Genomic DNA, 27894 nt, shown 5'->3' with positions numbered 1-27894 from the left:
CAGTTGCTCCCGGCGCCAGGCTGGGTAGAGGCAGACATGTCCGACCCTTGCCTCCTCTGGCAGCGCCTGCTCTTCTGCAGGGCCAAAAACAGATGACATCACCCCCTCATCGTCCATCCCCAGCACCCCTATCAGCCCCATGGAGAGGCGTGTACATGGAGGAGGGAGGAGGAAGAGGGAAGGAGAGGGGAGGAGGTTGGGGAAAAGGAGGGAAGACGAAGGTTGGAGCTGAAAGTTGGTTACTTTGGCAAAAAGACAAAGTTCTGCAAAACTTCACCGGCCAGACTTCAAAAAGGTGGAAAAACTGGAGGCTCGTTTTTGGCAGGCCTTGTTATCAAGGGGAGCCTTATCTGCTTGATGGGACTGATGGCTGGAGTGAGCCGGAGTGGCTGCTAACCTCTGGCTGAGCTTTCCGAGACTCCCGAGGAGCCGGACTGTCACTCAAGGGAGAGGAGAAACCTCCAGGAGAGGGGACTGCATGAACGCCCTGCAGCTCTTTGCTGCCTGCAGAGTGAGAGGAGCAAGGATGGGGGTAATCCCAGCCTGGGATCCCAGTCCCTCGCTGGTTTAATTCATGGTGGTAGGAGGAACAGGGGAATCTCTCCCTGTTCAGAGTCCAGACAGAGATGAGACAGATCTCCACTGGCTGTCAGCTGGCACAGTTGAGTCACTGGTTTTACTGGTTTCCCTCTGTTTCCTCCAGGGTGAGACTGGTCCCTCTGGGGTAGATAGCGGAGTGGGTTTAGGTTAAAGCCAGGTGTGTAGCTGGGTGTTTTGCAGTTCAAGGAAACTTTTGGGTGCAAATTTTGGCTACCTCCTTGCTTGCGTGTCCCAGATACCACGCTGGGTGTTTTCCAGAGATGAACCTTCCAGCTTTTCTCTCAGGGAGACTTTCATATCCCTTCATGCCCTCTCTCTCCTTGTGCCTACAGGACATCTCTATTCTTGCTCACCTCACATCCCTTCCTTTCCTAGGTGAGGATCTGCTCCTGGAGTCCTGCTCCAGAGCACATTGTGGTGCGCAATTCCTCTTCCTTCTTAGCACCACAGTTGACATTTACTCCCTGTTGAGTAGCTGGTGTAAATGAACTTGGCCTTGGCCCATTCCCACTCATAATTCCACCCAGCAGATCAGCATATGCAGGAAATAAGACAGTGATGGCCCTCATGAGATGCTGAGATATGGTCTGAAATATAAGAGTTTATTCTCTTTCATCTCCCAGAACACTTTGCAGGGATGAGGCATAGGTAAAACTGTCCCCAGGCTTTGCCAGATGGTCCAGATGTGACCCTGGCATCTCTCAGGAAACAGCACAGACTAGATGGTCTTCCTACCAGGCAGTTTCCATAAAGACATCAAGTGTAGGGATGGAAACCTTTCTCCCTTCCCTTCCCTTCCCTTCCCTTCCCTTCCCTTCCCTTCCCTTCCCTTCCCTTCCCTTCCCTTCCCTTCCCTTCCCTTCCCTTCCCTTCCCTTCCCTTCCCTTCCCTTCCCTTCCCTTCCCTTCCCTTCCCTTCCCTTCCCTTCCCTTCCCTTCCCTTCCCTTCCCTTCCCTTCCCTTCCCTTCCCTTCCCTTCCCTTCCCTTCCCTTCCCTTCCCTTCCCTTCCCTTCCCTTCCCTTCCCTTCCCCTTCCCCTTCCCCTTTCCTTTTCCTGTGTCCCAACCCTCCCTTTTGGAGGGGATGCCCAGGGTAGCAGGGTTTGGAGGGATGCTCCCCACTCAGGGTGGTGGTTTGTTGGCTCAGATATGTCCTCCTCCTTCTTCACATGCATGTTCATCATTTCCTCTCTGACAAGAGTTTTCTTCCTTTTTTGCCCACTAGGAAAACAGCATTTTTTCAGCTCTTTTACACCCACTCCAAAAGCAAGTGCTTTGTACGTGTTGGTGTTCAGGGCCTGTCCAAAGTCAGGTTGGCTGCTTCAGTCCTCTTCTTCTGCCCCCAGACCCACAACCACACTCAGTCTGGGGTATCCCTCACCAGCAAATAGTAGTGAGGCCAGAAAAGCTCCTTTTGCTTTTACCATCAGCCTTATGAGCAGTTTGTCTTTTTATTTAAACCTTGCACTATGCAAGTAAGATTTCACATGAAAATCGCTCCATGCAGAGCCCACCACACTCACTGTGTGACCACTGGGTGAATTGTTTTGCCCATGGGAGTGGGATTTCTCCATCTCACCCACTTTTCCCTCATCTCAGAGGTGGATAACCTGAGCCATCCACCCAGGTTCACCTTGTTGTTTTATGGGGGAGGAAGAAGCACTTCTGGAGGGCAGATCATACCTCTGTCTTGGATCCATCTCCTTGAAGAGGATGGATCCTGCTGTGGTCTCGTCTGTAGACAGAGCAAGAGATAGAGGTTGATGAAGGCTGTGACATAGAGGTATGGGCTAGAAGAGAGGCTTCATAACCGCTGGGACAAGCCCAGCAGATCCCTCTCTTGCTGCCACCCTGGAAGGCCACAGGTGTCCCCTTGGTCCTGTGCCACATCTGCCAGCCTTGTGCAGATGTTTTGGATGCCCCAGTACATCTCAAGCAGCATCAAACCCCAAGTGTTAAGCAGGATGGCCCACCTCAGAGGGAAACACGGCTGCATTCTGAACCCAGAAGGACATGGAAAAGCAACAGGTTTATTCGTGATGGACAAAACGAGCTGCGGGTGTAGGCATAGAGGTGTAAGAGCAGATCCTACGTACAGCTGTGGTTGCAGGGTGGCTGGGCTTGTCCCCCTGGGGTGCCAGGGTCCATCCCAGCATGGCCGCTGTCATCGGCAGCAGCGCAGGCGGCCGTTGCTGCAGCTCCCATCCCAGCGCTCCATGTGGAAGCAAAGCCTCCGGCAGTGGCCGTGGTTGTTTCTGCACTGCTGGCTGTCCGAAAGGCCTCGTGCTGCAGGGGGAAAGGTGATGGAAGATGTGCTTAAGGGACCTGCAAACCCACTCGAAGCCCCGTTGAGGTTGGTGGCTGATCAATGAGCTGCTTGCCATTGGCAACTGGGAAATTCAGCTGGCTTCATGGTGAAGGTCAGATCTGCTGGGGAGGAGCACGTCCCTCCAGCAAGCACTGGGAATCTCTTAACCTAGGCCTAGGTGAGATGGCCAGCTTTGGGCTGGCTAAGTTATGTTAGATGAGTTAGGTGAAGTGGATCCCTTGGGCAACATCAAAAGTCAGAGAAGTGTCTTTTTGGAACAGGTGTTTTATCTATTGGTTTGTTTGGGGTTTTTGTGACCGTTGGTTTCTTGGTGTTTCAGTTTGTTTTGGTTTGTTTTTCTTTTTAAAGATCTCCCTGTTTTGATAAAAAGGGTGTATGCTGCTTCTCTTTACACACAGCAGGAACACCAAGTTTGGGGTTTCTGAAGGGGTACACTGGTGGGTATCCACTACCAGTGGAGTGGGCAAACCCTTCCCTCTCCCCTTTTTATCCCTAGAACTTAAGTTAATTAAATGAGAGCATAAACAGGTTGAGCAAGTAAATCTTCTCTTCTTGGTTATCAGGTTTGTTTTCTGTGAAAGTTATACCCCCATAGTCCTAGTAACATCATAGTAACTTTACAACTGAATGAAACCTGAATTCCTAACATATATACAAACAACCAGTGAAAAAGCCGAGCCAAGGAAGATTTTTCCATTAAAACAGAATCCCAGAAGAAAAGAGACAGACAAAAAATAAAATAGCAATCTTTCCCCCCATTTTTTACCCCTGAAACATGCTTTTGATTTCATGGTGTTCTCCTTGTTTTGTGAAAGATGAAGCTTGTACTCTGGCCAGGAGCAGAGCTCAGGCTCCTGGTTTAGGCTCAGCATTTCTGGGTGAGTTTTGAGGGGATAGAGAGGAGGGGACATACAGTCTATGAACTTGGGACACCTGCGTCCAGGAACTTCATGGAGACCATTTCAGAAGAAATTTGTCCCTTGGAAGCAAGAGTCAGGTCAGCCTTGACTTGACTTGGTTTGACTTGAGGGCCCTGTCTTGTCCTTTTCTACCTTGGGGTTGGAACCTGTCTTTTCTCTCTCCACAATCCTGCAGAAACCCCTGTCAGTATTTTGTCCTTACCGGGAACGTCCTGGAGGAGGAGAATGACAATGACTGCAAAGAGCAGCTGAAGGATCCGCATGGCTGAACGTGGGTGGAGGTTCCACCACGAGGAGGAGTGAAGGGCTGTGAAGAGATGGAGAAGAGGGAAATCCTGGATTTATAGTGCCCAGGGGGGTTGTGTAATGCTCCTGGAGTGGAGGGAACTTTGTCAATCTCAGATGCATTTCAACATGACAGCAAACAGTTGCACTGGGATGTGCGCACTCTTGGACACACCATGTTACAGGAAAAAAAAAAAGGGGGGGGGGGGAACAGAAAAAAAGAAAGAGGAAAAAAAACTGGCAGGGTTTTGTCAACAAATTGCACCAAGCACTGGGGAGTCTGCTACTGCTTGCTGCTGGAGACAGGATGTTGGGGCTGACCCAGTCTGGCTCTTCTTGTGTTTGTAGGCTCAAGAATGTGATGTTAAAACCCTGTCCGAGTGTTTGCAGTATCAAATGGGTTTTTTTAATTTCCAGCTCCCAGTGTTTCAGCACTGACACAGTCAAACATGAAAAAATCCAGTCTCCTCCTCAGCACTCCCCAACACACAAAGTTGGCTTGAAAATGATGGGATACTTAAAAATCAAAGGTCTGTTTGTATTTCTCAATTTCTAGACTTCAAAGGACTGTTTGCCAAAGTTTTGTTTGCAACTGTCAAGAAAAATGGCAATTTAGCATCTTATTTATGTATTATTAAATGGGAAAGCTGAGGTACCTCCCCAGAATTATGAGGAGCAGGAGAATTAGGAAAGCTTGTGTATTATGGCTCTTCCAAGAAAACTGTCAGGTTTTCTGTTTTGTACTAGTTCTCCAGGTCAGTTCCAGGAGATCAGTAGAGGTAGGACCCAAGTTTCAACTTTGGAAAACAACACAAAGCAAACAAGGAGCAGAAATCTCCCCCAGCCAAAAACAAGTAGAGGAATAGGAAATAAAAACTTTATAAAGGTTTATTTTTACAGCAATAACACAGCGAAGGGCATCACCAAGTCTTCCATTCTCCCTTAATAAGTCACCTTGATGGCTTTTTATTTACAGGCTGGATGCCAGGGAGTGCTGGAAAATGTAAAACCGATGGCCTTCAGGCTGCTTGAATAGAACAAGGATCACCTTCATCAAACAGTGCAGATAAGGGGCCCTTCACCAGCTGGACTTTGGATCATGGGACACTGAGCATTTAAACAGCGTGTCATGGAAACTGGCCACACACAACCCGGGGAAATAAAATGGGTCTGTAACCCCATCTGCGGGAGAGTTGTTTGCAAGGATGTGTGTAGAGCCTCTCTACAAGTGTTGGTGTATCTGATGGTACTGCTCAGTGCAGTGGGTGGAAGACCAACTGTGTACTTCTGAGGATCAGCATCTCCAATGTGAGAGATGCAGTGGGACTGGGGCAGAGTTTATCCAGAAGAAATGAAATTGCAGCTCCTGAGCTACAGCCCAAGCAGGGAGGAGCATGTGGATGCTCATGAGTGTCCTGCTCTATGTGACCTGGGGTGTCTGAACATGTGTGCGCAGGCAGCTTGATGTGCTCTAGAGAGGAGGTTTAGCGCAGAGCCAGAGTATTGTGTGTCCATGGTGTTCCTGACGATGGATGGCAAAGCGCCATGTTTTATCTCTTGCTCAGCTGCTCTCCCTTGGTGGGAGCAGCACCATCTCAGAGGATGAGCTGTGTCTGGAGCTGTTTGAATGCTGCAGGCTCCACAGGGACAGGCACAAAGGTGGCCAGAATACTTTCTCCACACCACCACAAGCAGCTGTGGTGCATGGGTTGAGTTGCAGAAAGTGCCTTGGGCAGACAGTACCAATGTAAACCAGATTTCCCCCAGAAATCAGGGGCAGGAAGTCTCTGTCCCCTGGGCAACTGCTTGAACAGCAGCTGGGCTTGCTCCCTCCAGTGTGGACCCTATGCTGTGTTGGCCTCAACCTCTGGTGAGCCTACTGGTGCCGGTCCAGCAGCCTCCTACCCTTCCCTGCTCCCCAACCTGCCACCAGATGTTTTTTTTCAGTCCCCACCACGCACAAAGGCTGATCTGTGCTCAGCAACACCCGGCACAGAAATTAGCTCCTGGGTGCCTTAGAGGTTTTGAGGTTGGGCGAGGAGTCAACTCAATCCGCATCCGCCCCATGGCCCCAGACAGGAGGGATGTCTCCACTGACTTCATCTGCCTTCAGGTCAGGACCTAAGCAGCCTGATTTTTAAATGCAGCCTGGGATAAATTTATGTCAGCAGGAGCAAATCCTTTGGCAATTGAACCCTTGCCAGCTTGCAATGTCACCTCCACCTCCCCATCCCACCGATGGCTTTTTACCAAACCCCAAGCCAGGCAAACACTGATACAGCCCTGCAGTTCAGCCCATGAAGAAGGGACTGTGGGCTCAGCTCTGGGCTCAGCTCTGGCCCAGAAACCCCCATGGCCGTGGGCAAGCCTTCAGAGACTGCAATAAAACTGTCTTCACCCAGCCTGTGGGACCATCCACCTCCTGCCTATACCAGTGGCCATACGGGGAGGTCTGAATTAGAATAGAATCATTCAGGTTGGAAAAGACCCTTTGGATCATGAATTAGAGTAAGCACAGTATGTCTGTGGTATTCATCTCAACTTTTCTCCTGCTCTCAGACTATTTTCTGGTCTGAGGAGTGAAGTGTTACATGGTAATATCCTTCAACAGGGAGTTTCATAGGTCTGCAACTGGTTGCATAAAGAAACAATTCTGTTTGTTTGTTTTAAATGTGTCTCCCACCAGTTTCCCAGTAGCTCTTGTGCATGACAAGACTGTGAACAGTCAGACTTCATTCACCCTCAGCATGTTTTATCAGACTTTTCTGATCCTCCAGGCTTCTGCCATATGCCTCCTAAACCACCCGACGTCTGTCCTGTTTTGCAAGAGATGCTTCAGGACTCAACCTCTGCCCAGCAGACCCTGTCTGCCTCCTGCCCGCTCCCCACATCCCCCATGAGCCCAGGGGAGATGTTTGGGGATAATCCCAAAACACTACGTGTGTTCAGGCCTATGGGCATTTGCTGCATCATACATATCACATAAAACACTTCAGGCTCATGAGATGTCTAAGCGCTCACAAAAGTTTGTGGAGATCTAGCACTCATGTCAGTCACCTGAACAGGCACCTGTTAGCATTTGGGATGCTCTGGGGTACCCAAGACACCCACACTGGACTGGTAGGCGTGACAACAGATCTACGTACCCTTCTGCTGTGGGAGCTGGAGGTCAGGGCTGATACCCTGGACATCCCAAACATGTCTGGTACCTGCTGTGTGAACCACATCACACTGATTACATTGGTAGCTAGACTTCATGTTGATCTTGTGCTGCACCATGCTCCACTCCACCCATGAAATCCACTATGCTCCTGGTCTCACAAACTGCTGTGGCTTATTTGCATTCCGAGTGAAAAAAGATTTCACTTTATGTGGTCTGAATCTGCAAATCCCTCCTTTCTTCCTATTTGTTTGTTTTTTTTTTTTTTAAAATGCTGTCCTTTGCCCCATGGCAAGCGAATACAGCAAACCTTCTGTCTGCACAGCTAAGCCCTTCCCCACAGCTGCATGGCCACATCCAGACATCTATTACTGATGGTCCCTGGCACGTGCCCACCTCCAGACTGGTTCAAAGAGCAGTTTGGCAAAGTGCTAGTTTGCTGATAGCATGGATGGGTATCTGCTAATGTCTGAGCCTGAGCCTCACGTGATTTGATTTACTCATCCAGACCCATTGTATCTTCCTAGTGTGACCCTGGAGCCGGGCTGTGGTACGGTGATGGTGTCTTTCACTCTACAGGAGGTAAAGGAGACCTGGCTGAATAGGACCCCTTTTCTCCTGCACAGGGCTGAAGGAAGAGCCATGCATGCAGGTGGTTGCATTGGTTTTCATGGCATTGCTGGGGACACGAGGGACCACTTAGACATAAGGGGCTTGCCCAAGATTATGAGAGCTCAGTTTCCCTGAACAGAAGCCCATCTGACTGCTGTTCTGCCCCTGATTACACAGCTCCTTTTACAATGGCATTTTTAGGGCAGAAGCAGAGGATTTCATCTCCGTCTGGCACGCTCTGCCAAACAAACACCGGCCTGTTGCCTGGGAACTGCAAACAAATTCCAGCGAAGAGGACATTCATGCTGTGCTTTGATGAACTAAAGTCTCCAGCTATTCATGAGGCTTGTGCTGGTCGACAGACCAGGCATGAGGGTAGGGCTCTACCCTGGCTGTTCATATGGCTGCAAAGGCCCAAAATATACCTCCCAAGAGGTCTGGATGATTTCTGAGTCTCCCTTAGAAGCTGGTTGAGTTCTGCTAGGGTAGTACTGAAGAATCCCTATTTTTGTAGCCACCTGAGCTCTGACAGGTAGATGATGTTAAAGGCTCAGCCAAGACTTCCCCACAAAAATCCTCTTCCTCATTTGGCTTTCTCTCACAAGGGCAAAAACTTAATGTCTTTTCAGAGTGGGCAACTAATCTGATTTAAATTCTCACCAGCCTGCATCTCTTAAGGGATGGTAGGCTTCACCTTCTCATTTCTTCTGCTGGTCTGGTTTCCCTGTGGCCTGACTGTCCCCTCTATTCCTACGTGCAACCCTGCAGGTAACAGGATGGATTCAGATGAACTCCACTGACTTCAGTTGGGTTTACACTCTGGGAAATGGTCCTGGTTGGGCAGAACTGCTGGTCACGGGTGGAAGTCCTCTGGCAAAGGGTTACACTGGGGATGATTTTTACTGAGTGCCTCAAACAATGAATACTTTTTTTAGCTTTTGGTTAGTAAGGGTTGGAAAATGGTGTTTGAGTGCCTGTAGGACTGTGGTCTCATGGTGAATGAAAACACGCAGGTGAACAGCTCTGTGCTGTCACTCAGCCAGAGCAGTTCAGACCTTCCTTCTCCCGGTTATGGGATACATCAGCCTGTGGGTAATTAATCTGAGCAGTACTCCCTATTGCTTACGCCAAAGCACCTCACACTGCTGTTTAAGCAGCTCCTCAGGAGCTGTGCTGGTGGCTGGGTGCTCTGCCCCAGGCCAGTTAATGGGTCAAGAAACCAAGGGAAACAGTTGTGTAGGGTTGATGGACTGGAGGGTGCTGTTCTCCACCCTCCATCATGTCCTTGGTGCTTTCTCTCTCCTCCTGTTAGGCCAGGTAGCTGGAAGGGAAGTTGGCTCTTCTCATTCATCAGGCAGAATTGATGATAGATTTTGTTATTGGATTGGGTTCTTGGGTGGGGTTTGGTTTGGGTTTGGGGTTTTTTTTTTTTGAGGATTATTTACAGCCGGATCAGTGAGCAAGGGAACACACAGACCAGGGAGAGTAGGACCATGTGCTTTAGCAGCAGCTTGCACTTATTGTCACATTGCTGCCAGGGGGACAATGCTGCCTATAAACTGGCTGAGCATTTCCACCTTCCCTGATTGAAATCTGGCCAGCAGGTCCAAAAGGTATAAGGGACAGAAGGCCCAGCAAGTAGCAGGGAGGTTTACAAGATGAGCAGCATGAGCCCACATGTTTAACTTTCTTAGGAAACTAGACTATAAACATGGTAGCTAAGTGTCCCCCAGACAAGAGGCACAAATCATGAACTTTGTGGCCAGATGTGAGAAATAAACTGTTTGCTTTGGAAAGGCGCCTTGATTTAAAAGCCTGCTTGTGCTGTACCCGTATATCAGTGTGCGTTGGAGAGACAGGCTGGATCTGGGGAGGAATTTGGCTCCGGGCTCAGCCCCATCTCTGTTTTCAGTGTCGGTTCCCAAGCTGACAGCTGGCTCTGGGTAATCCGGCCCTCTTCATCCAACTGCAGGGTATCTCCAGGGGAGCGCTGGCGTCTCCCTGCGTGCCTTGGTGTCCTGGGTGGTGTTATGATGACCCGAAGAGAATAGCTGGGCTGCTCGCGGGAGAATGGAGTTGCTCGGATGAATTAATTGTTGGACCTCTGGTAATGGGTCCTGACCCTGGTGAGGTCAATGGGAATTTTCCTGTTTGATTCATCACAGCAAGAATTTCATCTCTCAGGGAGGACTTTTCCCTGGCTCTGACCAACGCCTCGGCTAATTGGCATAGCTTTCTCATTACATCATTGTTTTCTTGCTTTCACAGAAATGATTGACCCAGAGAGAAATATTTTACCTGGAAAGGGAGATTGAGAGCTAACTGAAAAGGCAGGCGGGTGTCAAAATTTCATGCTGAAAAAACACAGAAGGGCTGAGAGTGGATTTGGACAGCTAATGGATTTATGCTGATGCAGCTCATAGGCAGAAAGCTGTTTGGTGCAAACAGGCTCATTGCTTTGGGATTATTGCTGGGTGAAAGGAGGAGCACCAGGAACGCAGTCCATGGATGAGGAAAGCAGCCTGTCAAGGGCAATGGTACACAAGTTTCTGATGCCTTCCCCACCATGTTTAAAACAAACAAGTCCAGTCTCTCCCTTGGTCTTGCTGCATTGTGGAAGGGGGATGAATCTGGGACAATCCTGCTGGGCTTTGCATTTTCTGGTGTAGGTGGAGGAAGCATGGCTGATGGATAGCACATTCCTGCTATGAATGCCATGGGCAAAGGGGTCTGTGTGCATGTAGGGAATCCCTGCTCCTTTTCTGTGATTTATTCTCTGGCCTGCCCTTCCCATTGCCTGTAAGAACCTGCCACAGCCTGGAAAGGAAGAATAGGTATGGGGGGGCTTGCCTGAGAAAGACAGACGACACTTGCTTTTATGTCAAACTGGGAAGCTATTGCACCAAAAGTGGTGGAAAAAAGGCTGCCCCTATTGCAACTGTTTTCTCTGGGAAGAGAAATAAAGAGAGAGAGCCACACTGCTCTGCTGGGAAGGTGTGGGCTGCTGCGTTCACTCCTGGTCAGTGGGAGAGGATGCGTCCCACCACCAGCGGCTTTGTCGAGTGTCAGCGGGAGTCACAGACATGCTTTTCTGTTAAACTTCAGGTTTATTGCTTTCAGGTAAGGAGAAAGGCAATTTCTCACTTGTGCGTGACAGGTAACAACCAGATGCCAAAAGGGTGGATCCAATTTCTTCTTGTCACAGTGTTTCCTAGAAAGTCACAGTGAAAGCAAAAAGCAACGTGTTCAGAAGTCCACGAGTGAATCTACAGCCATGTTCTCCCAAGGGAGCAACAATCACAGAAAGGCACAACATCTTCTTCCCAACAGCAGCTCGTTCCTTGTTAGTGGAGCTTGTAGCTCTCCACGTGCTGCATTTTGCTCCTTTGGAAATCTTCATCTCTTTGCAGTAGTGGTTGATAAACTTTTACAACAGAGAATGATGGGTTCAAAGCAGTACCTAGCCAGATATTCACCTGAAATGCAGTTGCCAACTCGGCACAAGCCCCCTTCACGGTTACAGCTGTCAGGTCCATGAGCATCTCCTGTATAAAGAAGAGGCAAGTTGGTGGGTAAAATGCATGGGGCTTCCTCTGGCATCATGTGCCCGGCCAGCCAAGTCAGCACTGTGAGCGTGCATGGAGCCTGGTAACACAGGGCTGCAAAGAGCACATCTGGGGTCCCTGTCCCAAAGGACAGCTTCAGACATCTGCATTAAAAAACCCAAGTTGCGGAGCCAAACTCACTCAAGGAACATTTTATCACGCTGTTGTTTTTATAGGACGTTGCCAAAGGCCATGCACGGGAGGTCAGAGCGGTTGTCCTCGCCCTACCAAGGAGGCAACTGCAGTCTGAGAAAAGGCAGAAACATTTTCCCAGAGCACAGGACATCTGTAGGGCTTCTCCAGCCAGTCTGCTCCCAGAAAGGCAGTGAGGTGCCCCATTTTCACAGCTTCTTCCCTGATCATTTTTACATTACGCAAGGGATTAAATCATGGATTTTGCCAACTATCTCATCCAGAAACCTGAGGGCAACTTTCCCCCTATTTTGCTTTGATTACACAGTGAGGAAAGACTAGTCCTATTCCCAGATAGCTCTGTTTACCACCCTCGGCCTGGTCTTACCGTGACTGGTCAGGGAGACGAAGATTAAAATGAACCAAAGGATCCCCATTGCTTTTGTTCTTCTGGAAAATCGCAGGGCTGAGCATGAGATTTTACAGAAGCCTCTGTGTGCTGCTGGCATGCTGGATGGCATCTGGGAAGAGGAAGGGAGTAGGCAGGAGTTAATTGTATTCCAGTCTTGGGAGAAACTTTTACTGCTGAGAAACCCTCCGTGTCGTTCTGACCCAGTGCTGCGGCTCCAAACAACGTTGACTTGCTTTACCTTTGCTGGTTATTGGCTTTCCCAATTCCTCTCCCGGGCAGTTGGCATTTTAGACTGGTAGATTGCCAGATGCAGGCAGCTCATTGGAAAAAGAGGCTCAAGGGGTTCCTCTGCCCTTCTGCAGCCAGCAAAGTCTCCGGGGAGCTGATGGGTGGGAGGATGGCAACCTGCAAGGAAAGACTCCTGAGGAGCTGCAAGGAGGAGAATGGTGCAGGCTAGGAGTGGTTCATTTTTTTATCTGAGCTCATGTGAATATTTTCTCCAGCTGAAACCTGGGTGTGATTTTTTCCTGCCAAAAATGTCATTCCAGCTTTGGCTTCCGAGGAATTTGGGAGGCTTCATTCCTGAGCGTGATGAGCACTCAGCACTGGTGGAGGAGGTAGCCGGATGGCTCAACAACGCACCCCTTGGTGGTAATAATGTGATAGATATACAGCTCTTGCTGTACAATCAGCCTGTGATATTCCAGCTTCCCTTGCCTGGCTGCTGCCCCTGCCTGGTCCTGCTGTTTGCTGTCCCTTCAGCTATGTTAATATCACAGTTTGTGTTAATACATCCTAAATTGCATGGTTGAAAGATCAAGGTTAAAAATTCCCTTCCCCCTCAAAAAATGTAGTTCAGATGCACTTGATAGAGTCTAAGTTTTCTGTAGATCAGCTTGATTTATGTCCCCTGAAATGCCTAGTTATTGGGGATTTTTCCATAAGTGACAGTGGCAGACAAGACTCTGGAAGACCAGCATGATGCCCTGGGTCATCTCAGGTGACAACAATGTCCAGCTGTCAGGAGCTAAGTCTGGTCCTAAAGCCAAGAAGGACAAAAGACAGATTTTTTTCTTTCCCTAGGCTCAGATGCATTAAAACATCTTGTTCAAAGGCTGACAAGTCCTGATCTAGAGCAGTCAAGTGCTGGCAAAGCCCTCATTTTCCTTGTCCACTTATTCTCATTACCTGTTAGTCCATGGTCACCTGGTGGACCAGAAATAGGTCCAATCACCCTCTTGGTGTGGGAACTACTCCCTTAGGACTAGAGTAAGGAGCTGGTCTGGGACCTTTACACAACTGTTTGAACACTGTAGTGGTTGGACTTGTCCCTCTGGGCTTTGTGGTGGGCAAACCTGTAAGGCCAGTCTGGCAAAAAAGCTGGAAGGTGTGGAGCATTTTGTGCTAGAGCAATACTGATCTTGGAGGAACAGCAGTCATATGCCTGCTGCAGTCTGATAATAATTTCTAGGTGGGCATGCTCAGGTTTTGCAAAGGTCAGAATTCTTCTACCTCCTCTCCCCAGGCCATTTTTTGGATGTGTTGCTTTTTCAGTGCATTTTCACTCTAACAAAAGAGCTTGGACCTGATTTTTCCCTGTTGCCCTCTCCCAAGCAACATTACTCCCCTCTCCTCATCCTCTTCATGCCTTATAACTGATGTCAAAGCTTGGCTGGTCCCACTGTCACTGCGTGAGGGTGAGATGTATCCTCTCTTGAAAGGGTTGTAGGACTGCTTGCTGCTCCATGCTGTCTCTGAGGCTGGAAGGCGTGTGGTAGGCCAGGACCCCTCTCATGCTGTCCCAGATGCTGATCCACTCAGTAAGGATGCAGGGAAGTGAAACAACCCCCAAGCTGGAAGAGAAGCTTCTTGCCTGTGGCCCGTGGCAGTGTGTATCATGTCAGCTTTGCAAAGAGAGTTTGGAGGGTCTTTTGCGATCTAGGGTGGCAAAGGATGGTGCACATCTGGACATCTTTTGTGGCTGAATGATGGGACAACAGCTTGCATGGAAGGGGCACAACATATTGCAGTCTTGACAAAAATGAGCCCCTCACCTCTTTGCTTTTTGCCTCTGTGAAATAATTATTGGCATTTTGAGACAGCACTTCCTAAAAGGGACTAGTCCCACTGATAGCACACACATACCCAGAGTTTGTTAGAATCAGTTAAAAAGCAGGTTTGAGGGGACTTCCACAGTCCATCCCCCTGTCTGAAGTGTGGCCATCTTCAAAGCTGCATTCCCCCAAGGACTTGTACACTGTGGATTTACAGTGCACCACACATAAACTGTACAGCTGTGGCTAAGTGCTGTCATTATTAATAGCATCTTTTCTGTGTTCCCTGGGCCAGGTGGTGTGGACATGCTCATCCCCTGCGTGTGATTCTGTGTGTGGCTTTCCACAAACAAGCACACAGTTGGTTCACTCCAGGGTGGAAATGGGGTGGAAATGGGGTGGAAATGGTTACAAATGCAGCACAGACAATCCAGTGCCCAACATCTCCATGCAAGGCAAGGGATGGATCAATGTGTTAGTACAGGTGCACCTTTTTGTTAACTCCAGGGGCTAGTAATGCTAAATTTTGTAGCTGTGCTAGGGAGAAACATTTCTTTATGAAAACAGGGGCAGCAAAGGCAAGATACTCAGTGCCAGGGTTTTAAGGGCTATAAGTCTTTACTTACACAGATAAGGAAGATCCTTTCCACCTCTTTGGCAGAGTTGGGGTATACACCTCAACAAGCCCCCCTCCTGTCCTCAGATAACCCTGGTCCAGGGAGAGCAGCCAGTGATGGTTGTGTGTGTCTTAGGAAGGCTGGAGGAACATGGTGCTGGCTTTGAAACCATCTCATGACATAGCCGTCAGTGGATGCACACCATCTGTAAATCTGAGTGCGGCCCTTATTGTTTGGCATTGACCCAGGATCTTCTGAGAAATGATAAACACTTGGCTGGACAGCTGCAGCCACTGAGACTTGTTGTCCACCAGTGGCTGCTGAGCCGTGGGTCTCTTCTAAACCCCCAGGTCACTCCATGTTTCGGGTTTGCAATGTACCTTTGTGGGTGGGTGAATTCCTTTCACGGGAGGGTTTTCATCTGTGAGGTTATGGTGACCTCAGTGAGTCCCTAGATGAGTTTCTTTGGGAACTGTGCAGACTGTGACTTTTTCCTGTGTCTTTATCTGCACACACATCCTGATTTGGGGCTAATAGCAGGCTTTTTATACTTTGCTGATTTATATCTCATGACACCTCAGTGAAATCTTCTAGCAATCCATTAACTTGTTAGTTACAGTGCCTCTTCCTCCTGTACTAAAGATTTTTTTGCTCTCCTTCATGACTCAAGGAAGCTGAGATCTTGAATAAATTCGCAAACAATTACAAACTGCCACCACCCAACCAAAATCAGCTAATGGAAATAAAGTGAGAAGAAAGAAAATGGAAGTAAAGCTCAATGGTGAAAGGCCATATGTAAGACACAGGAAGACTTAGGTCTGACTTCTGATCTAGACTTTCTGGATGCCTCTGTCCTGTTGTCTGGAACCAGTGTCCTGGTTCACCAGTGTCCTGTATCCTCACCTTACCTCTGGAAGAACCTTCATGCTCAACATGAGAGTAAATCATACTTCGATCAATGTCAATTCACCTCCAAGTCTCAGATGACAGTGTCCTTTAGAAATGAATGAGAGGCAAGCAAGACATGCCAAGGAAAGCAATTTCATTATCACTGTCATTATATTGTTGATTACGGACAAAGGAGCATTTCTTAGAGAAGATCCCAGGTTCCCATGGCTAATGTACATGATGGAATGGGATATCTTCAGGACATCACATCTTCTCCAGTTCCTTCTAATATATATATATATATATACCAGCAACAGAGCATGGTGTAACACTGACCAGTCTTTATATGTTTTTGTGCAGGACCATGGTCACCATGTTGGCATATCCCAGGCACCCAAGTGTAGACTGAGTCCTGCATGGACACATCACTGCTCAAAAAGACTCATTGAGATGGAAAACAGGTTTATGGAGACACCAGCCATGTGTCAGGGGACCGGACAAGAGAGGCTGACTCAGGCATGGTAGTGGGGGGGTATTTATATGTGGGAAAATTCAGTGGGAACAGAGACTAAAGCCCATTCATTGACTTCACTTGATTTTAGTGGGTCATGGGATAGGCCATAAATCAGATTATTTAATTAAAAAGAAACCAAAAAGTGGGGGTTTAAAAAATTATAATTATTAAAAAAATATATTAATCTTCTCTCACGCATTTTTCTTTTATCAAAGCTTGAACTCCTTGGATATATCTTTACTAGTAAACAAAACAAGGCAGGGCATAAGCTCTGGGATTTGATTATCCAAACTGTGAAATGCTTAGCATATCCCTGGAGAGGTTTTGGTCCAGGTTATTTCTCTCCCAAACTACTGCCAAGTGTGTCTGGGATCAGGGATCGTGTTCACCAGGCAGTCTGGATATAGCCACCTGTTTCTGGAGGACAAGAGAGGATGGGCATGACCAGGTTATGATATTTGGCTTCAGGGCTAGAGAAGAGGCCCGGAGGCTGCTTAGTTTACTAGAAGAGTTGTAGCAATTCAGATACTGAATTGACATGAAAATTTACCCAGTTTTCTGTGAGCGAGTTGTCAGTTTGGAAGATATAAGGATCAGGGGAGACCTGGGCTCTGTCTCCAGCTTGCACTGACTGGCAGTATGATCTTGGGCTTTGAAGTCATTGGGAAAATTCAGGAGCTTAGGGATACATATGTGCCCAAATGATTTGTGGAAGCAAAGCACAATTGTTTGCCCAAGGGTGCGTCACTCATCTGGTTATTTGTGCATCTGGGTTTGGTTTGCAAACGATTTCCCTGATATCGCCCCTCACATCTTTGTCTGATCTAAACATGTCCATTGATCCCCATCCCTCCAAAACACCCTCCACCACTCCAAAAAAAAGGGAGACAGCCAAATCCATGCCAAAGACCACAATGACAATTTATGAGTGCAGACCATCCAGCTCCAGCGCCTTAGCCTGGCTCTGATTATGTTACAAACATGACATAGCCTCACACACAGCTGGAGCAAGCCCAACATTTGCTTTGTGTCCACAATTCAGTAAAGTGCCTGAGTGGTGCAATGCACACCAGGACTTCATCCTTGACGTATCTCAGAGGCTTGTCTGATGCCCTAGATTTTTGCAGCTCTAGATTTTGAATTGGATTTGTACTGGGTAAAGACCACTGTGGGTGCAGACGTGGAGGGTCACAAGGGGGAGTCAGCATTGCTATTACTCATGGCACACTGAGAGTCTTTCTGTCTGCAAGATGGTGAGATGTGCAGATGCTAGGCAGCGGGTGGCCAGACAGAAACACCTAGGCCTTAAGATTTTAAAATAAATTCTTCCTGGATCATAATTTGCAATGGCACTGGGCGGAGTGGGGTGTCAAAGAAGCAAAAGGGAAGAAGCTTTGTGCCCCAAAATCCTTCTAGTAGGAATTTCTTTTAATGAAAGAAGAACTACTATGTTTTTCAAGCCAAATCTAAAGTCTCAGGATGACTCTCCAACAGTTGACTCCTTTGCCAACTCCAAATTTCATTCTCTCTCTGCAGCATTTTAGTGCCTGTTGATAATGGGTGGCAATCTCATCTTCTCTGGTTGGTGCATGACCTGTAAACAGCTCAGCAGAGCACTCAGAGCCACCATTATTGATTAATTAAATATCACTTAAATCCTCCTACCCTGGAAAAGCCACATAACTCACAGGGAGGAGTAGGCAGTGTTTGTGCCTGGCATGGTGTGTGATGAGGGACATCTGGATATCTGAAAGCCTGAGTCAGTGGAGAAGTGATTCCTGGCTCTTTAAACTCTCTGCTTTCCACAGACCATCATGGATGTGTCAACAAGGTATTTTTCTCAACTTGCATCAAACTTTGAAAGAGCCGCTTTTGTTTCAGGTCTGGATAAAGGCTTGTGTGCTCAAACCCGTCCAACTTTTCCAGCTGTGCCAGTTGGCTCTCTCTCTGCACAGACCTTGCTCTGCTCATGTCATTCAACCATCAGAGCCATACTGAAATGGTGGAGTGACCTGAAAGCAGCCTCTCACCTACAAACTCCCTCTGTGCTTCACTTCTTTATTAGCCGTTTCCTCAAAAAACCCGCTTAATTGTCCTCAGTCTTGTAAAACATCCAAACATATCAACAACATGAGGCTGTCAAGCAAGATCAGGTTAATCAAGAAGACTGTAATAGAGGGGTAGCTCTGCAAGCAGATGTTTCCCTCTGATGACTCCCCCACAGCACGATGTCTGGCATTGGGGTAAGGCAGAGAGCCAGAGACAGCAGCTTCCTACAGACACTGTCATAGTTTTCTCAAAAAAACTCAGTTTCTTATGAACTTAAAGAAAAATCAGCTGCTTCTACCCACTCCTGAAGCAGACAAGCCATCTGCAGTATTGCTTCTCTTTCCACCTGTTCTCACTTGTCCTTCCAAGACTCCTCCAGGAAGAGTTGCTGACATTAAAAACTCCTAAAATAACACAGATCAACTGGTGTAGGCAGACCATAAGCCTGGGCTGGCCTTTACGATGTAATGCTTATATATTTGTGGGTATTTTCCTCCCTTGAGAATTTTTTTCCCTGTGTGTCATTATATAAATTGTCCTCCCTCTTCTCTAGCAAAAAAACATGAAGGGCAGACAACAGTCTTAAAAGGCCTCCTCAAATAATTTCTAAACCTTTCTTCCCACTTAGTACTCCATCCTAGGTAAAAAATGTGGCCTCAAGAAGGGCTCTACTGTTTCTAGCTGCAAGCCACACACACATGCCTGATTTGTGACACAAACTCAGGGAACACCTACATAAAATACTCCTTGAACTGCCAGCAATAGACACAGCAGAAAACACTCTCAGAGGTATTAAAAGAGTGCAAAGAATTTCTTGTAGAATGAATACTCCTAGGAGAAAATGAATTAAATCAGTTTGAACAGAACAATTGATTGGAGAGCCCTCCTGAAGAGCATTCATCTCCAACTACTAAGAATCCCTGCTGAGCTCTTGGCTGGTTACCTAGAGGGTCACAGGGAGAGGTGATTCTTCTTGTTGAAATAAAGGTAGAGGTCAATATCATTTTACACATCTTAAGAATGGAGGAAAAAAGTGTTAGACCAAGGTCATCTCACCTGTCTAAACGCGGTTTGGGTAAGAGTGGGGTCACTCTTTGGTCAGTGAGGGATGAGTGTGATGACCTTCCCAGTGGATCTGTTCCTCTCTGTAGTCAGAAGAGCAGCCTAGGACAACTGGCTGAGATTGGTTAAAACACTGGCTTAGAGAATGTCCTTTCTGAAGTGTGTGATGGGGATGTGAACAAGACATTTACATTAGCTCAGGCTAGAGGGAAGGATGTCTCAGCTGCTGAGATACAGGATGATGGAAGTTTGCTGCTGCAAGGGGCTCTGTCCTGTATGGGAAGGGTTTGAAATGCTCCCATCCAAAGAAGGTACCATGGCTTGTTCTTCTAAGGTCATTTTTAGATGGGAGATGAATGCCACCCTTCCTCATGTTCCTCTGCAAAGATGTCCAGCTACTCAGCCTTCAACTGGAGAAATTAGAAAGCCAGAAGACATGACTGGGAGCTGCTGAGCACATGGAGATGATGCTCAGAAGCAAACGTTTTTCCATCTACATTTTGAATGAAAATTTTGCAGTTAATAAATTTAACTTTACCACAGAGGGAAGCACAGACTACATAAAATATTTTTAGCTAGACAGTTTTAGATAGATCTACCAGGTTACCCAGGTAGTACCTGTGTTCAAGTGGGTGCAGTTTATTGGTAGAAATAGGGAGGCAGAGAAGAGCAGTTGACTGGCATCCTGCTTTGGAGAATGGGGATTGAATAGTAGAGACATGGCCTGACCATGCCAGTTAGACAGCCCTTGCTTCCATCACTTTAATAGAAGGGAAGATATTGTCATTAGGAAGGAAAGGAAGGAAGGAAGAAAGGAAGATAGAAAAGCAAGGGTGAAGGTTGTATTACGAGGGAATATGGTTTCCAAGGACATTACAGCAAAGTTTTTGTGCATTTCTCTGTGTGGGCATAATAGAGAGACATTCTGCCTCTTTCCATATATATATATATGACTGTTAGACTTGTTTATTTAGTATATATTACCTTTGTTATATAAAGAAACACGTCACCTCTCCTTAATTATACACTTTGCATGTTGAGAACACCAGACATCTTCTCTACAACACTAGGAAGAAAACTTGTTTGTTTTCTTGGCCATGCATTTCTGTGATTTTCTGCAATTCCGTGAGGTCTTTATTACACTTCTGTGCAGCACTTCCATTCTCTGTCAGGGCAAAGCCCCACTTGTTCTTGCAGACATCTGATTTCTGGAGGAACACAATGACCCCCCTCATCTTGACAAGTATGGAAGTTTGATGTCGTGTCTGCAATGAAAAGGATTTAAGTCAAAAGAGAAAACATTACACCACCATCTGAAACAACTCATACATGGACAGTGTCATGAAGTTCTGGCTGCTGTGTCTCCAAAAGCAAAGACACAAAGATGGACTACAGGGCTTATCAGAGCACTTTTGTAAAAAGAGGAATTTGTGACCCATCAACTTGGAAGAGAAATAACTGAAGGAGGGATATCGTAAAGGTATGAGGAAGGTGGATGCAGAATGACTATATTTCATTTGCAGTACAGAAGTAGGCGATACTGAATAAAATTATGAGGGAAGAGGTTTAAAAAAAAAAAAAAAAAAACACCAAAAAACACCAACAGAAGAAATTCCTAATCTAAGGGGGAAAAATCCAGTAAGGACTTTTTAAACACAAAGATGTTTATGTCTAAAAATCCTGAGCCGCAGATTCATGAAAGCCAGTAGAATATATAAGAAAGTGTGCTTATATGGTTTGAGTGTTCATTAATAGTCATTTTACACACATAGAGTAACTGTATGGAAATACTCACTTCTGCAGACAGATACAGGATGAACCTTAGGTCTGATTAGCGCAGTTGGCTATAAAGCATGTATTGACTTAATGATATATGATGTTGACTATTGAGGAGCTCCAAAACTAAGCAGGTCCAGAAAAGATTAGATAAATTTACAGGGAAGAGGTCAGCTGGCACCTATTACACATAGCAGTGTGGATACAGTCAGCAGTGTCCCAACATATGATTATAGGAAGATATATCAAGGAAGGAGGACTCTGTGTGGGTCACACACGGTTTTTATTTTATTTTATTTCCCCAGGGAATCTGTTCTGTTGGAGATAGAACATTGGGCTATGTGGTATTTGGCCAACCCAAAATGGCAATTCTGTTCCCGTGCTCCATGCTGACATTAGTGGAGGAACAGACAAGTCCATCGTTGTAGGTGGGAGCACATGACTTAGGCCATTTGGAGACAGAGTAAGAATGTGTTTCACTGACTTTAGTAATCTCCTCTCCAAACATTGCCTGCCTGGGCAGGGTTTCCACACATACCTATGCAGCAGGTTTTCTGACGCCAAGAGCAAGTTCCAAACGCAGCAAATGGCTCTGGGCAGGATTTTGAATGGAAGCAGAAACCGTGGTATCCAACACAACGTAAGGTGTCTTTGGGCAAGCTGAGACCTACAGAAGAATGGGATTCCCAGTTGTGTTGCAGGATCAGTCCATTTCTCATGGTCCCCCTCCTGCTGAAGCCCCACAGAGCCCAGTTAGAGGTCTGATACAAATATCCCCAAAGACCAAAGCAGCTTTTCCAAAAGTTTTGAGAAGCCTCATGGAACCTCACAGGACTCCAAGGAAGATCTCTGTACAACTAGAGAAAAAAGGTAGTTGTTGATGGCAAGTTTCTGAACATATCCTGGGCATGCATGTTATAGTGGGTAGGGACAGCCCAGCCTTCTAAGTTCCGGGACTGCAAAGCTGCAGGCCAGTCATGCAAGGGTCATCAAGGTGCTAGTATGTCCTAAAAACAAATCAAAAGCTGGAATCTGACCTAGTTAACTGGGACAAGAGGTTTGCCCAGTTCCTTCCTTCTCTGAAAACCTTACTCCAAGATGGGGAATTTCATTGGGCATGAAGAAAAGCTAAGCTAAAATCACAATCAGTAAATGAGTCAGTGGAGTAGAAGGGCTGAGGAAAGGGACCCAGCATATCCAGAGAGCTAAAGTAAACTTCACTGGTGTAGCTCAACCTGAGTAATACAAGGGAACACCTCTGCTCCTTTCCTACCGTACACAGAGGGGACAATTTATGACCCTGAGATAAGAAGAGGCAGGTGATTTCCATGGTACCATCTTCCAGTAGTGCCACAACTTGGCACAAAGCTACTTCAGAGAGTCATAAGGAGCCAACACACAGTAGTGGCTTCTGTGGAGAGGTTCTGGTTTGACATCTGATCACCATAGGTTCATTTTTCACTGCTTCTAGACTGAGAAATAGGGAACGGCTCTAATGAAAGCACAGAGGAGTACATTCTGCACCACCACTCAAGCTAGTTGTACCTCCTACACAGGCAGACCCCAGCGTGGGTCTTGCCCCTTACCTGGAACAGCCTGGAGGAGGAAGAGGAGAAGAGCCATGAGGCAGGAGAAGAGCTTCATGGTGGAAGGTCTCAGCTGCAGTGTGGAGACAGGGCCACAATGCCAGACCCTTTGAGCAGGGGAAGAGGGAGCACTCTCGCATTTATAGGGCTGTGGGAACAGACCTGGCTGTCCGGGGGACCTTGGCAATGGTGAGTGGGGAAGGCAATGAGTACAGCTTGACCGCTGCACATGGCTAAACGTGAACAATAGCAGAGGGTCACAAAAACAGGCAGAGAGGAAACTATACCTCCCTACCCAGCCACTGGGAAGGCTACTTCTCAATACCAACCCACCCGGAGAGCTTCATTACTTGTTACCGTCAAAGACCAAGGTGGTTGGTAATGGACCACCCAAAGAAAATTAGCCATCATTTTGGTGGGAGAGGAGGCACCTGGGAGTGCCAGAAGACTGTTGATGATGGTAAGTATAGGAGAAGGTCCAAGGTTCTGCTGCAATGTTTGCAGTCTCCATTCATCAATGCAAAGAAATGCTTTTTTGCATCATTTCCCTAACTGAAAAATAAAATTTGAACCAACTAAACAACCAATTTTCTTTCTGAAAATGTTAGTTGGTTGTTATGGTGGACTCAATTCAGTTGTCCAAATATATAGGCTTAAGTCATGTGAGCTGCTCTAGGATATCCGAAGAATCTCATGAGACTATCTGGTAAGACACAGGACCTCTAGGACAATCTGCACACGATTAGAGGGGCAAATGGATGGCCATGTGTATAGCCTAACTTATTTAAAATGGCACTAGACACTCATGTGTTGTCAGCTGACTGAAGCTTAGGCGGTGGTTAGTGTGACGCTCAGATACTGAGATGGAAGCATCTACAATCGATGTGGTTGCATGGAAATGAGATGTTTAATTAGTGGTTCTAGGGCTCACATCACTTGTTTGGCTATAATAGGACCTTAGGAGCCAACACACACGCAGAAACCTCCATTGTAGATACTTGTACTTAGCTGGCCAAGTCCAGAACTAAGGGCATCTATTGTTATTAAAGATGCCTCAGGGATCCCATCTGGCCTCCAGCTGCTGCTCTCTGAGGGTGCAGATCCCCCATAGATCCTGCGTGACACCTGCCAAGTCCCAGGCAGCCATCCACATTTCTAATGTCACAGGGCCTCTCAGATGACTCTAGTCTATGTGTGGGGGCAACTGGGTCAATTCCTAAACGTTCTTCTCAGTTCTGAACTTCTGGTTGTGGTCATTTTGTAGGAAAAACAATCTCTTGGGAACCAGTGTTGCATCAGAGGACACACAGCAGAGGCATACATGAGGTGCAGATTATCAGAGTTTGCAGCACACTCAGTTTTGCAGGTGTATAAAGAGCAGACGTTAAGTGAGATTTATGATACAGTCTTCATAAGGATCTGTCTGTACAGTGTTTGAATTGTGCTACCGACAGTCACATTGGAATGGTAGCTGACAGCTCAGGTTCTCCTTCAGAGCAGAAGAAACCAGTGTAACTTGAGCCTGTCTCTATACATGGTATTTATCCGTGTTGTTCTGACCCAGTGGCCTTGATATCAACAATACAAACCTTTCCCTTAGTCAGTGTATATTGTTCTCTGCCTTTCTGGTTTCTTTGTTAGTTTCTTATTGCAAATTTGCAGGCACCATTGAGCCTCACAGGCAACTATGTGGCAGGAGAGCTTTTCATATCCATTTTCAGGCACTCCAGGGAAATGGATGAAACAAAGACCTTGACAAGAAAACTTTAGTTGGCTCAGGCTCCCGCTGAAGCCAAGGGGAATATTGCAGCTCTCAGACAGGATCCGACATCACAGAAGAAATACTCACACATGGGGAAAGCTCTGCCCCTTGCCTAATGATCAGTTCTGCAGCTGGGGCTGCAGAAAGTCACCAACCCTCCATGTAGTCAATAGCTCATGCTCATTGTTGCAATGGTCACAGGAAAGGCCTGTTCCCAGTTCACCCAGTTTACCAGCAGACAGGACTGCTGGAGAGTATTTCATGCATTTCCACACAGGGTGTGAAAATGCAAACTGCAGAATTCTGAGCAGGGTTGTTTTAATCACTATTTTAGTCATTAGCATTATTAAGATGAATCCCACATGATTTGGGATCTTCTGTTTTGTGGCGTTTGGTGGAGCATGTCTCACATTAGATGTATGCAAACTACAAGTGGGGTTCCCCTCACCCCACCTGAGATATCTGCAGTTTAGAGTCTGCGTTGGAGCCACTCATGTAGCCAGTGTCCTATCTACAGTGTGATACTCTGGCAGACTCATCCAGTGCTTGCTTCTCTCCAGTGACTATAAAGGGAATGCAGAAGACTACTTCAGATGGAGGGATCTGTACTGTTAACCTCCAAAAAAGGTGGGATAAAACCCATCCCAGCTCGCTAATATAACATCATCTCCTAGTTTTCTCTTGGAGTCGATGGAGACTCAAAGACTTCCAGAGAAGACTTCAGCCCTGTCTGAGATACATGTCTGAGGCAGGTGGGATAGACAGGGTGGGATAGAAGATGGCTGTTTCTCTTTCTTCTGGTCAACAGAGATAAACCCTTTAGTGATATTTCTGCTGTGGAGTAGATCTTGCTAATCCAGCCTTCCACACCAATATAGGCTGCCTGTATAGTAGTGTCCCTACCCACCCCATTCAGTTACATTCGCTAATGTAACAAAAGTCATAGCCTGAAAAACATATTGTATGGGTATCAATCCCACCAGCAAGGTTACCTCTTCTGGTGACATGGAAGCATAGGAAGTGTTGAGTGGGTATTTACACATATTTTCCAGAGGATAACTACATCCCTGCTGCAACTGGTGTGGAAGCACACAGCAGTCATCAATACGGGTTGAGAACTCGGTGACCCACTAGATTGACTTCTAAAGTTGCAAAGGCTCTGGCTGTAGAAGAGCCTTCCAGTGTTGTAACGAGGTCCTTAGCCATGGGTCTGGCAGCCACAGCCATCTCCACTAGGTAGTTCTTACCTTGAAATCACCATGATGGCTCCTGAAAACTGTCTGCCATGCCAAATCATCGTAGCTCCATGTCTTGGAGTAGGGATATGCTGAAGAAGATGTAGATCCTTCTTAGTGGCAGACAGCAATGATAGAGAAGCTTCTACCATCGTGTGAAATGTGTATTCTCTCCTTTCAGTAGATTCAGAAAACTATGGATCTTTCTGTGGGACTCACATCCCTTTGAGAGCTTAAGGAAGGGAGTATGCAAGAGAAGAGAGGACTTCTCTTTAATTTTGAAGCTTTCAGTCAATGGACCTGGAATAGCTCTGAGTAACCTGGTATGCTAAAATTATGGGAAACCTCTGCTTCCCCCAAGAACTTATACAGACTTGCGTTATGGCAATGTAAATCAGCAGAATTTGATTGCAGTTGGGGTGCAGTTCTCCTCAAACTAGCTGAAAAACAGACCTTATTTATAACATTGTAAAGAGCTGGAAAGGTACTGGGGGGAAAATGGGGTGTTATGCTGAGAAATTTGAAAATTTCAGTATTCTGTCAAACTGATATCATACAGACATCAATATATTCTGCTTAAAAATAAAAATAAACACAGCAAAGCCAAGTGTCCAGAAATATCTCATGCATCTCTTCAAGATATTTTATGGCCCTATAGTCTATCAGTTATCTAACACACAAATATACCCCTACGTGGAGACACCTACTTTAATTGTACAAATCCTTGAGCTGACTCCCACCCCCAGGGAGGATTCAGTTGCCTGAACATGGTATCACTGTAGATGTCCTGGATCATCTAAGATATCTGCACAGGGCGGAGGTCTATGAGATACTCAGATGCTTCTGGAGAGGCAAATGTAGACCAGGCAGCATATCCCGTAAGACAACACTAGCTGTTCGAATTTAGGCAGCTGAATCTCTCCCATTATGTTGTGCAGTTGGAAACTAAGCAAGTACCAGAGTGGGATAGATGAGGAGAGGTGCCACTGTGAGGTAGTCAGCAGGGAGCAGGTGAAGCTCCCCATGACCACATCTGAGGCTGCACTTCTAGAAAACTGTGGGCTGATAGGGGGAAAGTCTAACAGAGACCAGTGGGGTTGAATAGCCAAAAAAAGTATATGAGATATGGAAAAAGAGCTGTATTTCCATGAAGGAAACAAGCTGAATTTCCAGCCTGGACCAGGGATGGATGGTCCTTCACTGAGCAAAATGCAACTCCAGCCTCTCTCTGCAGCTTGTGGAGCTCATGAGCTAGTTCATGGCTCCCTCTTGTGGGAAGACATGATGGAAGAGGAAGGGACAGCAAGACCCGTCTTGTGGGGCAGGGTTTGCTCAGAGGGAAAAGTAGGTGCCTGCCTCTCTGCTCCGTCCTCAGCATCGATAATTTACAGAGTAAATCTGTGACTATTATTGATATGTCTGGAGAGCAGGGATTGCTTCTGGTTGCAGACACCAAATTTTAGGGACTGGAGTGAGTTGCCTGCATTCAGGATGTGTATATTTATAAAGTTAAACTTTTTCTAACTTCATATAAGTTTATATAACTTTATAAAGCTTTGTAACTACACTAATAATGGGAGCTCTGCTGCCTAGAGGGCACAGGTAGGCATCTTCCTTGTAGACACATTCAGGTGTCTAAAGCAGCATCCCAGCCCTAGAGACCTTCTCCTAGTGCTTGATGCCTTGCTAATCAATGCTACCTCATACAGTCAGAGAGCAGTAACCACATAATTCCAGCTATTTCGTTTAAAAAAACCCCTAATTTTCAAAAGCTTGAAAAGGGAGGATTTCAGAAAGTCTTCTGAGATTTCTTTTTTCACAAGTGAAGAATGTTTCCATGTAGAAATATACCCTACCACTAGCTCGAGTAAGATTGTCGTGACTTACTCCCAAACAATTATCCACAAATAGAAATCTAATAAAGTTCATCAACAGTCTTTGCCTCCGAATGAATATTGTGTATCTCATGTATTTGTGTACAGTGGACAAGTAGCTCATTGGCTATGCAATTCAAGCAAACTGCCTAAAGTGTAGCTAGATAACTATATGCACTGCAGAAAATAAATGCATTTATTAAACTATCACTTATACCATTCCTCATTTGGATGCTGTAGTTTTTATTTGCATTTATTTGTAATTTTCTCATTTTTTAACTTAATTTCTCAAGGATTTTCTAAAAAGCGTCATTCTTAATAACAACAAGTTCTGTTTTACATCACAAACTTGTACTCTTATATTAAGTAGTTTGTATTCTTTAAGAGGAAAGAGACATATTAGTAATTGTGTCAGAGCTCTAAC

The 27894-nt window shown here is 46.5% G+C and overlaps 2 protein-coding genes across 3 annotated transcripts; both read right to left on the bottom strand.

Annotated features, from left to right (window-relative positions):
• Window positions 1-10988: 10988 nt before the first annotated feature.
• LOC141921911 (gallinacin-12-like) lies at window positions 10989-12686 on the bottom strand. Of its 2 annotated transcripts, none has more exons than XM_074820843.1 (4): window positions 12292-12686; window positions 12030-12162; window positions 11381-11449; window positions 10989-11115 (listed from the first exon to the last, which is right to left on the bottom strand). In XM_074820843.1, exons 2-4 carry the CDS (start codon window positions 12160-12162, stop codon window positions 11045-11047), a joined length of 273 nt encoding a protein of 90 aa, XP_074676944.1. In that variant the 5' UTR covers window positions 12292-12686; the 3' UTR covers window positions 10989-11044. The 2 variants fall into 2 exon arrangements, with proteins under 2 accessions (XP_074676944.1, XP_074676943.1); XM_074820842.1 differs by having other exon boundaries at window positions 10989-11449; window positions 12292-12458; window positions 12564-12675.
• A 7688-nt stretch (window positions 12687-20374) lies between these two features.
• Window positions 20375-22657, bottom strand: LOC141921910 (gallinacin-11-like). The gene is made up of 3 exons (XM_074820841.1): window positions 22600-22657; window positions 21552-21680; window positions 20375-20502 (listed from the first exon to the last, which is right to left on the bottom strand). Exons 1-3 carry the CDS (start codon window positions 22655-22657, stop codon window positions 20375-20377), a joined length of 315 nt encoding a protein of 104 aa, XP_074676942.1.
• Between the last annotated feature and the right edge of the window lie 5237 nt (window positions 22658-27894).

This window comes from Strix aluco, chromosome 3, assembly GCF_031877795.1.
Source record: "Strix aluco isolate bStrAlu1 chromosome 3, bStrAlu1.hap1, whole genome shotgun sequence".
Lineage (NCBI taxonomy): Eukaryota > Metazoa > Chordata > Aves > Strigiformes > Strigidae > Strix > Strix aluco.
Note: the sequence above shows the minus strand (reverse complement) of the source record. Positions and strands in the feature narration are given on the sequence as shown.